At 39.5% G+C, this 13,029-nt stretch overlaps 1 protein-coding gene across 1 annotated transcript; it reads right to left on the bottom strand.

Moving 5' to 3' along the window:
* Nucleotides 1-269: 269 nt before the first annotated feature.
* Nucleotides 270-9,741, bottom strand: LOC132865832 (angiopoietin-2-like). Its single transcript, XM_060898328.1, has 5 exons — nucleotides 8,998-9,741; nucleotides 6,589-6,795; nucleotides 6,407-6,503; nucleotides 686-853; nucleotides 270-526 (listed from the first exon to the last, which is right to left on the bottom strand). Exons 1-5 carry the CDS (start codon nucleotides 9,739-9,741, stop codon nucleotides 270-272), a joined length of 1,473 nt encoding a protein of 490 aa, XP_060754311.1.
* Nucleotides 9,742-13,029: the final 3,288 nt, after the last annotated feature.

Below are 13,029 nucleotides of genomic sequence, written 5' to 3'. Positions count from 1 at the left end.
GCACCACTGTAAATACATAAGAAAAATATTATTTCATGATGTTCCTAAATGTGAAATAAGCTCTGTATCTGTAATCCTACCAGTATATCCAGTGCCAGTATTTTATTTTCCTACAATTTTAAGGAACAGACACAAACCCCAGGAAGTAGATCAATACACATTTATTTCTGTAAAATCATGTGGTAAAAAAAGAAATACAGTGACGAAATCAAATCCAGGCAGACGACAAGACAGAATTCTATCAAACTCATCACTTTGTCACAATGAGTCTAAGACACAGGTCTGATCTTCAGAGTGATGAACTTGACACCATAATCAAAACCTTTCCAATGGTACCAGACATTTCCAATGGCAAAAAAAGTACCATCACGTCCCCACAGGTATATCCCGTTGGGGTTAGCATGGTGGCACTGATTGTACCAAAAACCCCCGAGGTAGGATTTAGCACAGTTAGCATCTTCTTTGGAGTCCTGGTCTTTATCAAAGGTAGAGAATTTCTGCCCATTGCTTGTCTCCAGAGAATCACCTGTGAAGCAATTTTAATGGTTATAAAGGATGTAGTTTATGTATCAGTGTTGCCTTTTGACTCATTTTCAGCAGTAATATCACAGGATTTAAAATGTTCCCATGTAGGACAATAGTCCCCTTGGTGTCCTTAATTATTCTCATATTTCCTCATTCTCACCTGCACCTCCATTGGTAAAGCCGCTAACATGGAGTTTATAGCCATCAGTTTCAGATTCTATTGAGAAAGAAGAATCCTGGGCATAAACTGTCACTCCATCAAAGTCCTGCAGGTCCACTTTCAGCTCGTATTTCCTCTTGCGTGTGAGTTGGTAGAGATTCTCCAATCCTGTCAGAATGTTAGCATTACACACATGAGATATTACACAGTGCTCATACATCAGTCAGTATAAGTGTAGAATTATTAAGACCATCGCTTCCTGAATTGTGGAAAATTTGTTTGTGTCCTCAACGTGAAATGTATTTTGAAGACAACTAAGTGAAGCTGTATTAGGTTAGATGTATGGGATATATTAATGCTGTGTATTAATCTTAATTCTAGCCCATAAGTTGGTAGAGACGATTTAAACATCTGCTTAAAGGGATAGTTCGGGATTTTTGACATGAATCTATATGGTATCCCCGTCAGCAGTGTCGTGCATCCACACTGACTTACCCCCGACAGTGTTCTGTGAGCCTAGATATTGTACAGTGTTGGTCAGTGCACAAGTAGTTCCAGCAGGTTTCCTGGGGTCTGCAAAGTAACACGTTTTTCTTCTCAAAACAGCTCGTGTTTGAATGAGTGATTTATTAGCATAACAAAACCCTTGTAGTCCAAAAAGTCACACCTTGTAATTGCTTGGGGCTACTTTCTCTCAATAGCGATCAGTGCGCGCTGTCACTGTTAACAGTTGTGTGCGAGCTAGCCAACAACTTTCATTAGTTGTTCGACAGTATTTAGCAGCAGCAAATTGCTTTCCTCCTCAGTATACAAGTGCGCTTCCATGGCAGGGAAAAAGAAACTACCATTGCTGCCTATGTAGTGCCCTATTTATACAAATAGGAGTCATTCAGGATTCAGCCATGACACGGAGCAAAAACATGGCTGAATCCTGAATGACTCCTATTTGTATAAATAGGGCACTACATAGGCAGCAGTGGTAGTTTCTTTTTCCCTGCCATGGAAGCGCACTTGTATACTGTCGTAATGGATTTTTTTCCGTGGACACTGGTGGAAAGTGCAACACCTGGTACTCCATAGGGCACTTTTGCCTTATCATCACAAAAAAATAGTTGAGCTTCCTCTTTGTACAAGAGGGCATACTGTTTCAAATATTTCAGTTGGGCCTGGCAGTAATGATCATCTGGATGACTTATCCTGAGTTGTCTATGCTGCACCTTGTACTGGACATCCAATTTGCTGGTAAATTTCAGAGCTGCATGTGTATAGGCGTTGCGGGGAGTGAACTGGAGCCTTACTAGAGCTGCAGATGGTATTTTTGTGTTTTCTGGGCATTTTTCTTCTGTTTGTTTCATTAAATCTGCCAAGGATAACCATTGAGACAGATGTGCCACATTGTGGCGTCTCTCATCTGCAGCAGTAACCTGTTCTATAACCTCGTTCATTTTTTCAAAAAAGACATCAAAGCTACAAGGATGCCCTGGGTTCAGTTCTCTCAAGTCAGGTATAATGCCAGTCTCTCCCATAAGAATCATGTACATTCTCTGCTGTACAACACTGGTTATACAAGATGCATCAATAGCTAGATCTCTGTATATGACTTCCAAAACAGATGATCATATATTTGCAGTGCGTCCTACTTTGTCCTTAAACTCCCTTTTCATGGCTCGTGTGTGAAATTCTGGAAACAGAACTTTTACTTTACACATGTACTTTCTGACACTTGTCTGACAGGATGAGCCAGCATATGGTTTGATTGTATTTCCTCAGCCTTGGATTTGAGGTAAGTAGCATAATTATGTAGACAGTCAGCAAGCCTTTTTATCACAGAACAACCCTTCTGCCACTCAGGTGTACTGTTCATCACTGGCCGGGTACAGAGACTATACACACTCTGTGCATGAGTTTCCAGAAGTCCACTCTGTAACCTTTCGGTTTTCTGTTTTGTTTTTTTTTCGCTTAATGTCATTGTAGTTAACAAATGCAGCAAACTCTGCAGGGAAAGGCAAGACCTTGGCTGATTCTCTCTGACTGGCACTGTTAATTTTATCATGATGGTTTGTCACATACCACAAGGTATTTGTCAATACCTGAAGAAAATGTTTTTTAAAAAAATTACATATAATTTGCAATAAATGACTTTGCCAAAAATAAAATAGTGTTTTTACAATGTCTTTCAGCTTTGTGGTTTGGATATGGTTTCAAAAAAATAATGTGTTACTTTACCTGCAAAATGTATTTTCCATCAGTATCTGCATTCAGCATTGTCAATTTCATATTTCCAAGTAGCTCAACTAGGTCATTGTACATTTGGTCCTTTTTGTTCAGAGAACTGCCACTACTGAAACGGTAAAAGAAATGAAATCTGAGGAAAGTTGATATTAAATTATTTCACTATCACAACACACATATTTGTAAATATTAGTAAAAATTGTTTTAAATACACAAACTTATATTCCATGACATTCTACTTTAACCTTCATCCTACCAAGTGGGGTCCATCTGGACCCCACACCTATATGTTTGTTTGTCATTTTAAAAATATGTGACATACTGCCTCACCGTTTTATGAATTTGTCGGAATTTATGTCTTAATTAAAACACTAAAGCACCGGAAGATCAGCTTTTTGCATTGTGAAGGTATAATTAATTTGTTACTGGGGTCCAACCGGACCCCAGAGTAAAGTTTATCTGTCTTTCATTTTATAATTGAATAGCACACTGAAAGTTAACTTCTTTTATTTCTTTTATGTTCCATAATGAAACTACCAAGGCATTCCTTCTTGGGGTCCGTGTGGACCCCACTGCTGCAATAAGCACAGGCTGCAAAACAAAAGCCCTAAATTATTTTACAATTACTTTTTTGTTTTAAATTCTGTAAGAAAAGGCCTAAGTTGTAATCCAGAATGTTTTACAGCTGCATGAGCTGCAAAAATCATGTATATAATGCCAGGTTTTTTTTTTGTGGCGCTATAATTTGCTACATGTATGCTAGTTATTGCAATATTATTGCAATGTTATTGCATTTATAATACATCATTGATATTCAGCCATAGTGGATTTTGTTCTTCAATAAAGTTATGTCTGTTTGCTGCGTTGAATTGGTTCTTACTGCATTGATTTCAAGGTATTCCCTCCTGGGGTCCATACGGACCCCGCCTGGTAGTTTGTGTATGTAAAATTGGCTGGTAGGATGAAGGTTAAGTGTGTTCTTTATGCCTTGGGCCCTTTAGTGTATTGCTGTTATTAATACAAGATGTTCTGAACAAAACTTATCTGGTGATTTTGTCTTTATAAGCTTTAATTTTAAAGAAAAGTATTGGGGTCCAAACAGACCCCACATGGTAAGATTAAGGTGTAAAATAGCATGGTAGGATGAGGGTTAATATCACAGGTACCAGTGCTAAAAACTTTTTTTTAAAGCCTTGAAGGTTCAGGATATCTAAACAAGCAATGAACCATGTCATGAAAAGATTTAACTGAGTTTTGATGCTGTCACAGTCCTGAATTAACTCTGATAAATTGCAGATTTTTTCTGTCCAAAAATAATATATGTTGGCATCAATAGACCACCTTACCTGGCAACTTTTTTGCTGGACAGAGAATATTTGGCACGATGGGATGTAGCTTTCATCATGATATCAAATGCATTGGTTCGTGCTATCTTGTTTGGGGGTTCAGCAGCTGCTTCAGAATCATTTTGTATACATTTCAACTTCAAAACTTTTAAATTCTTGAAAACACCGAACACATTTTTTGAGTGGCTGTCTGTACATTTGGTCAGTGTTATCCAAAGTTGTCCATGGTCCTTTAGCTGATTCTGACATCGATATCTCCAGATTTGTTGTTGACAAACATGCAAAGTCAGATTCAATATCTTCAAATGTTTTACGGGTATCCAAAACATGAAATATGTTCAATCCTCCTCCGTGTTTGCAAGAATCTTGTAAAATATTGACAACAACATTCTCGGCATCCATCATGGCGTCCATCTTCTCGCGCTAGCAACAGCAACTTCCCATCCCGTATGTAACGGGGACGCTGATTGGTTGGTGCGCTGGAACAGCCTCAATATGGCGCCGGCGATATTCCAGTCTAACTTTGGTGAAATGTTTGATAAGCATTTCGCTTTTATTTGTCAACGTGTATCTGTTTTAGAAAATCTGATAAAATAGTTAGATTTGCCAGCTAATTTCAGGGTCAGTCGGGAAACCCGAAACAGAATTTTTTTTTTTTTTCATATTTTGGCATTTAGACATGCACAGTCAGCTCCATTTCAATGGGTCGGTCGGGAAACCCGAAACAAAGGTAATTTTTTTTTTGGCCTTACCTTTACCTAGTCCCATCCTCATGCCTGAGGGTTGGGGACTATGGTGGCATCCAGTATCAGCCTCTTCCACTCCCTCCTGTCTCTGGCTCTGTGAGAACACTCTGCTAGTGATGTGCCCATCCAGTCTCGGATGTCGTCACCCCACCTCCTTTGTGGTCTCCCACGGCTCCTCTTACCGTTGATGGTCCCTTGTAACATGTGAGTGGTGATGTTACCCGCTCTTGTGACATGACCAAAGTATTGGAGTTTCCGCCTTTTTATGATGTTAAGTAGTGTTCTTCCCACTCCCAGCTCTTCTAACACAGAGTCATTTGTGCGATGGTCAGTCCAGCTGATACGCAGTATCTTCCTGTAGCATTTCATCTCCAGGGTCTGGATCCTGCGGATGTCACTGGCGTGTAGAGTCCATGCCTCACAGCCGTAGGTTACCACAGGCCAGACAAGAGTCCTCAGCACTTTCAGTTTAGTGGCTGTCTTGAGGGCTCTGTCCTTCCAGATTACATCTAGACTTCGGAGGGCTGCTCGAGCTGTTCCTAGACGTATACTGATCTTGTGGCTACAGCTGGCTGTTTGTTCCATTGTGGACCCCAGGTACTTAAAACTAGAGACCTGTTGTAATTGTTCTCCTCTGCAGGTGGCTGTTACGTGGGTAGGTTCCTTGGTTATGGCCATCACTTTGGTCTTTTTGGTGCTGATGACACGGAGCAAAAACATGGCTGAATCCTGAATGACTCCTATTTGTATAAATAGGGCACTACATAGGCAGCAGTGGTAGTTTCTTTTTCCCTGCCATGGAAGCGCACTTGTATACTGAGGAGGAAAGCAATTTGCTGCTGCTAAACACTGTCGAACAACTAATGAAAGTTGTTGGCTAGCTCGCACACAACTGTTAACAGTGACAGCGCGCACTGATCGCTATTGAGAGAAAGTAGCCCCAAGCAATTACAAGGTGTGACTTTTTGGACTACAAGGGTTTTGTTATGCTAATAAATCACTCATTCGAACACGAGCTGTTTTGAGAAGAAAAACGTGTTACTTTGCAGACCCCAGGAAACCTGCCGGAACTACTTGTACACTGACCAACACTGTACAATATCTAGGCTCACAGAACACTGTCGGGGGTAAGTCAGTGTGGATGCACGACACTGCTGACGGGGATACCATATAGATTCATGTCAAAAATCCCGAACTATCCCTTTAACATAAAGCACAATTTTTTTAATTATAATAATTCATAATACGATAAATAATTTCCTTTATATAGTTTTTCATTTTGACTGTTGCACTTTTAGCTTTCATTTTATTTATTCAGCATTTCAGCTCAGAATACAGTGGGTCTATTTATGATTTCTTTCATAGCCAATGAACAAGTCACTGCTGTAATTTCTCACCAAGCCAATATTCTCCGTACTTGTTCCCAAACCCTTTCTTGTAGTGTTCCCATGGTCTATAGAAATTCACACTGCCATCCAGCCTCCGCTGAAACACCTGGTGTAAAGGTAACATTCAACACTTTAGCAGAAGTAAAGACAATACGAGGACCTCTCATTTAAAAAAAATGTCTCTAATATACCGTCCACTTTGCATCCTCTGTTTGGCTTCCACCACATCCCATATCACAGTACACCTGGACAGGTGTTTCCCCTGTAGAATAGATGGTATACACTCCACTGAGTGTCTGTCCATTAGAGTAAACATCAGAGCAGTCTGTCGGAAACAGTTCCTGAGAAATAGAAGTACTCCCAACCAGCAGGGGGAGCAGGAGAGTCCATAACACACCCTGGGAAAATGAAATACAACACAATGATATGAAACATTAAAGAACATAAGTTGCCCTGGCACGGTGGTGTAGTGGTTAGCGCTGTCGCCTCACAGCAAGAAGGTCCTGGGTTCGAGCCCCGGGGCCGGCGAGGGCCTTTCTGTGTGGAGTTTGCATGTTCTCCCCGTGTCCACGTGGGTTTCCTCCGGGTGCTCCGGTTTCCCCCACAGTCCAAAGACATGCAGGTTAGGTTAACTGGTGACTCTAAATTGAGCGTAGGTGTGAATGTGAGTGTGAATGGTTGTCTGTGTCTATGTGTCAGCCCTGTGATGACCGGGCGACTTGTCCAGGGTGTACCCCGCCTTTCGCCCGTAGTCAGCTGGGATAGGCTCCAGCTTGCCTGCGACCCTGTAGAAGGATAAAACGGCTAGAGATAATGAGGTGAGATGAGATGAAGTTGCCCTGGTTTATGGCCACCATGCATGATTTCTTCACAAAGTCTCACCAAAATAATATATTAGAATAACATCCAGGAAACTGAAATGATGTACGAAATGATATAAAAAGCACATTTGATTAACTCACACTACTGTGACTTACAATCATTTTAGGCTCCTTCAGTTGTTCACAAAAAAAAAGCAGCTCAATTCTGAAGCACCTTCCAAACCTAGACAATGAACCAAGGATTAATTTTAAAGAACTTTAATATCTGTTCAATATGAAGACATGTACTGTTTATGTTTTTAAACATGGTTTCTTTGTGATTCAGACCAGAAGCAAATCTATTTTGATTACAAAAAATATCTGAATTTCAAAAATAACTATATTTTCTTTGCATTTCAGGACCTCACAGATACACAATGGGTGGAAGAATGATTGTACTCTATAAACTACAAAAATACAACGTACCTGCTGTGTTTCTCTGATCCTCTATTCATCCTGGGGGATCAGAGAATGATCCTCACACTTATAAACCCTGCAGGACTCCAGAACTCCTCATAATGTGTGTGTGGGTGGAAATTCCTGAAGAAATTCCTGTAACAGTCCCTGACTTCACCAGTGTGTTGGACCATTTGGTACATTCTTGGATTTCTACATACACTCCTTTACCTTTAGGCCAAAAAAAAATTAATACTTTGTTTAGAGTTTCATACTGTTTTGAGTTTGGCTCAGTAGGTAGGGATTTTTTTTTTTTTTTTTTTGAGAGATGATAAAATAGGGTCGGGTTTTAGAAAAAAATTTTTACCCATCGAGATTTCCCGGCAGCCAATTCATAGTATTCTGAATAAGGGGGAGCAAATTGCATACATTTCAAAGTCTTAGCTGCAACATTGTAATGGTGTAAAGAAGACACTTTTTCATAAAACTTCCAATATTTATTAAACCTGTAATGAAAACTTTCATTTATTAAAACACCAAGAAAATCTTGTGACAAGAAAATCTTCAATAAACACTTCAACATATTCAAGTTACAAACCAACAACAGGAGCACTTAGTATATTCATAGTACATGTATTGCTGTCCCACAAATACTTCATGAAGTCAAAACTTCTTCAAAACTTCCAGGAAAACTTTTACTGACAGATTTCTTAACAAACTTGAGTGAGAACTTCAGCATTCATTGGTAATACAGAACAAAACACTGCAAGAGAACATATGAAGTCACCCTTCTGTAATCAACAAACATCAATATTACAAAATGTTCATCAAGGCAGATTCAGCCACCCTTAACTAAACAAAAGTCTTTTCCAGACAGAGAATTACATGAATTACATGCAAGACGTACAAACACAGGTAAGTATGGCAAGTATGAATGTTTATTGAGTGTTCTTTGTGGCTTTTTTTTGCAGCTTTGCCAAATGGTCTCATGCAGGCATGTTTTGCTCCTATTTGTGTGCATGCCGGACACAAAGGGAACACCGTCTTGTACCTTTTGGTCAAGTCCTTGTCTACCAGTCCCTCGTCATTACCACAATAATAACAGGTATCCTTTCTGCCAATGTCACTGCTGTAGTAGGCTTTCTCCATTGGACTGCTACACTGTATGTTCAGTCTCACCAAAACTTTACCGTGTAAAGTGTGGTTTGGTTCAGTGAGGGGAGCTCCACAAGTATAGTCATTCTCAGATAACAACATAGCGATTGATAATTTTTGTCTCTGACTTAGACTTGTCTTACTGTATATTATTCTCTGTTTTCCACATTCAACACAGGTTGCTAAAACCCTGGCGTTCTGACTTGTGAATGTAGCAGCATCACCCCTGAGTTCTGGGTCATCTGGCACAATGTTCACAATACCTTTAGATGTAACTGTGGGAGTTCCTGTGGCGTCAGGTGTAATATTCTGAGCTGTGGCAATCTTGGTTGGACATTGATCCACTGTTTCGGTGCCTAAGCCTGCTTCAAAGGACTTGTAATGCTCACCACTGTCATCCAGGACAGGGTCTGGCAGCCACTGAAGTTTAGATTTGCTTTTGACCTCGGAACAGCAATTGCGATCTTCACACTTTTTAATTTGGAAAGTATACTGCCTTTGACGACAGTGACGCTGCATCCAAAGTCCATATGTGGGCACTTTACTAGTGTGCTGCTTGTTTAGTTTAGTAATGTCCAAAGTTGGAAAAAGTCTGGTTAGATGTTGTTCCAGTTGGTTGATGGCTTCATCAGAAATCGGATCTTGAACTTCCAGGGGTTCATCCTGTAAAGCAAGGCGTCGAAATCTGTTGCCAATGCATGACTGCACTGGTTCAATACTTTGTGTCCACTTTTCTCTCATTTCAGGTGAATCTGATAGTTTGTTCCTCATTGCTTCCATTCCTGAACATTGTTTTATAAGCTTCTCTGTGTTTTCATCAAGCTGGTCCCGTTGCAGGGTGCAGTTTTGGAGACCAAGGTTTAATATTGACATCACACACTCGGCAGGGTTGGACCAACTCTGTCCTGGAGCACAAAGTGCAGCAACATACATATCCAAGTTCAACTCCTTGAATAAAACTATGGCAGAACATTTTACTGCCTCAAGTGTGTTCCTGTGGTCAGTTCCACCATCTGAAAATTTTATCAAAATATTTGGGGGATTTCCACGAGACTGGACTTGTCTCACAATAGCTGCTGCATGACATATTGGTTTGGACATTTGCAGGACTGAGTCATTGACAATGACACAGACTTTTCCTCGGACAAAGGACTTGGAGATATCATCGGGAATATTGCACCGCAAATAAATGGATGGGGTCAAGCTGCCTTTGTGATGAAGATCATGGTCTGTGGCACTAAGAGTAGTGTCTGTTGGTGTAATGGATTTTTTTCCGTGGACACTGGTGGAAAGTGCAACACCTGGTACTCCATAGGGCACTTTTGCCTTATCATCACAAAAAAATAGTTGAGCTTCCTCTTTGTACAAGAGGGCATACTGTTTCAAATATTTCAGTTGGGCCTGGCAGTAATGATCATCTGGATGACTTATCCTGAGTTGTCTATGCTGCACCTTGTACTGGACATCCAATTTGCTGGTAAATTTCAGAGCTGCATGTGTATAGGCGTTGCGGGGAGTGAACTGGAGCCTTACTAGAGCTGCAGATGGTATTTTTGTGTTTTCTGGGCATTTTTCTTCTGTTTGTTTCATTAAATCTGCCAAGGATAACCATTGAGACAGATGTGCCACATTGTGGCGTCTCTCATCTGCAGCAGTAACCTGTTCTATAACCTCGTTCATTTTTTCAAAAAAGACATCAAAGCTACAAGGATGCCCTGGGTTCAGTTCTCTCAAGTCAGGTATAATGCCAGTCTCTCCCATAAGAATCATGTACATTCTCTGCTGTACAACACTGGTTATACAAGATGCATCAATAGCTAGATCTCTGTATATGACTTCCAAAACAGATGATCATATATTTGCAGTGCGTCCTACTTTGTCCTTAAACTCCCTTTTCATGGCTCGTGTGTGAAATTCTGGAAACAGAACTTTTACTTTACACATGTACTTTCTGACACTTGTCTGACAGGATGAGCCAGCATATGGTTTGATTGTATTTCCTCAGCCTTGGATTTGAGGTAAGTAGCATAATTATGTAGACAGTCAGCAAGCCTTTTTATCACAGAACAACCCTTCTGCCACTCAGGTGTACTGTTCATCACTGGCCGGGTACAGAGACTATACACACTCTGTGCATGAGTTTCCAGAAGTCCACTCTGTAACCTTTCGGTTTTCTGTTTTTTTTTTTTTTCGCTTAATGTCATTGTAGTTAACAAATGCAGCAAACTCTGCAGGGAAAGGCAAGACCTTGGCTGATTCTCTCTGACTGGCACTGTTAATTTTATCATGATGGTTTGTCACATACCACAAGGTATTTGTCAATACCTGAAGAAAATGTTTTTTAAAAAAATTACATATAATTTGCAATAAATGACTTTGCCAAAAATAAAATAGTGTTTTTACAATGTCTTTCAGCTTTGTGGTTTGGATATGGTTTCAAAAAAATAATGTGTTACTTTACCTGCAAAATGTATTTTCCATCAGTATCTGCATTCAGCATTGTCAATTTCATATTTCCAAGTAGCTCAACTAGGTCATTGTACATTTGGTCCTTTTTGTTCAGAGAACTGCCACTACTGAAACGGTAAAATAAATGAAATCTGAGGAAAGTTGATATTAAATTATTTCACTATCACAACACACATATTTGTAAATATTAGTAAAAATTGTTTTAAATACACAAACTTATATTCCATGACATTCTACTTTAACCTTCATCCTACCAAGTGGGGTCCATCTGGACCCCACACCTATATGTTTGTTTGTCATTTTAAAAATATGTGACATACTGCCTCACCGTTTTATGAATTTGTCGGAATTTATGTCTTAATTAAAACACTAAAGCACCGGAAGATCAGCTTTTTGCATTGTGAAGGTATAATTAATTTGTTACTGGGGTCCAACCGGACCCCAGAGTAAAGTTTATCTGTCTTTCATTTTATAATTGAATAGCACACTGAAAGTTAACTTCTTTTATTTCTTTTATGTTCCATAATGAAACTACCAAGGCATTCCTTCTTGGGGTCCGTGTGGACCCCACTGCTGCAATAAGCACAGGCTGCAAAACAAAAGCCCTAAATTATTTTACAATTACTTTTTTGTTTTAAATTCTGTAAGAAAAGGCCTAAGTTGTAATCCAGAATGTTTTACAGCTGCATGAGCTGCAAAAATCATGTATATAATGCCAGGTTTTTTTTTTGTGGCGCTATAATTTGCTACATGTATGCTAGTTATTGCAATATTATTGCAATGTTATTGCATTTATAATACATCATTGATATTCAGCCATAGTGGATTTTGTTCTTCAATAAAGTTATGTCTGTTTGCTGCGTTGAATTGGTTCTTACTGCATTGATTTCAAGGTATTCCCTCCTGGGGTCCATACGGACCCCGCCTGGTAGTTTGTGTATGTAAAATTGGCTGGTAGGATGAAGGTTAAGTGTGTTCTTTATGCCTTGGGCCCTTTAGTGTATTGCTGTTATTAATACAAGATGTTCTGAACAAAACTTATCTGGTGATTTTGTCTTTATAAGCTTTAATTTTAAAGAAAAGTATTGGGGTCCAAACAGACCCCACATGGTAAGATTAAGGTGTAAAATAGCATGGTAGGATGAGGGTTAATATCACAGGTACCAGTGCTAAAAACTTTTTTTTAAAGCCTTGAAGGTTCAGGATATCTAAACAAGCAATGAACCATGTCATGAAAAGATTTAACTGAGTTTTGATGCTGTCACAGTCCTGAATTAACTCTGATAAATTGCAGATTTTTTCTGTCCAAAAATAATATATGTTGGCATCAATAGACCACCTTACCTGGCAACTTTTTTGCTGGACAGAGAATATTTGGCACGATGGGATGTAGCTTTCATCATGATATCAAATGCATTGGTTCGTGCTCTCTTGTTTGGGGGTTCAGCAGCTGCTTCAGAATCATTTTGTATACATTTCAACTTCAAAACTTTTAAATTCTTGAAAACACCGAACACATTTTTTGAGTGGCTGTCTGTACATTTGGTCAGTGTTATCCAAAGTTGTCCATGGTCCTTTAGCTGATTCTGACATCGATATCTCCAGATTTGTTGTTGACAAACATGCAAAGTCAGATTCAATATCTTCAAATGTTTTACGGGTATCCAAAACATGAAATATGTTCAATCCTCCTCCGTGTTTGCAAGAATCTTGTAAAATATTGACAACAACATTCTCGGCATCCATCATGGC

The sequence above is a fragment of the Neoarius graeffei genome, chromosome 18 (genome assembly GCF_027579695.1).
Source record: "Neoarius graeffei isolate fNeoGra1 chromosome 18, fNeoGra1.pri, whole genome shotgun sequence".
NCBI lineage: Eukaryota > Metazoa > Chordata > Actinopteri > Siluriformes > Ariidae > Neoarius > Neoarius graeffei.
Note: the sequence above shows the minus strand (reverse complement) of the source record. Positions and strands in the feature narration are given on the sequence as shown.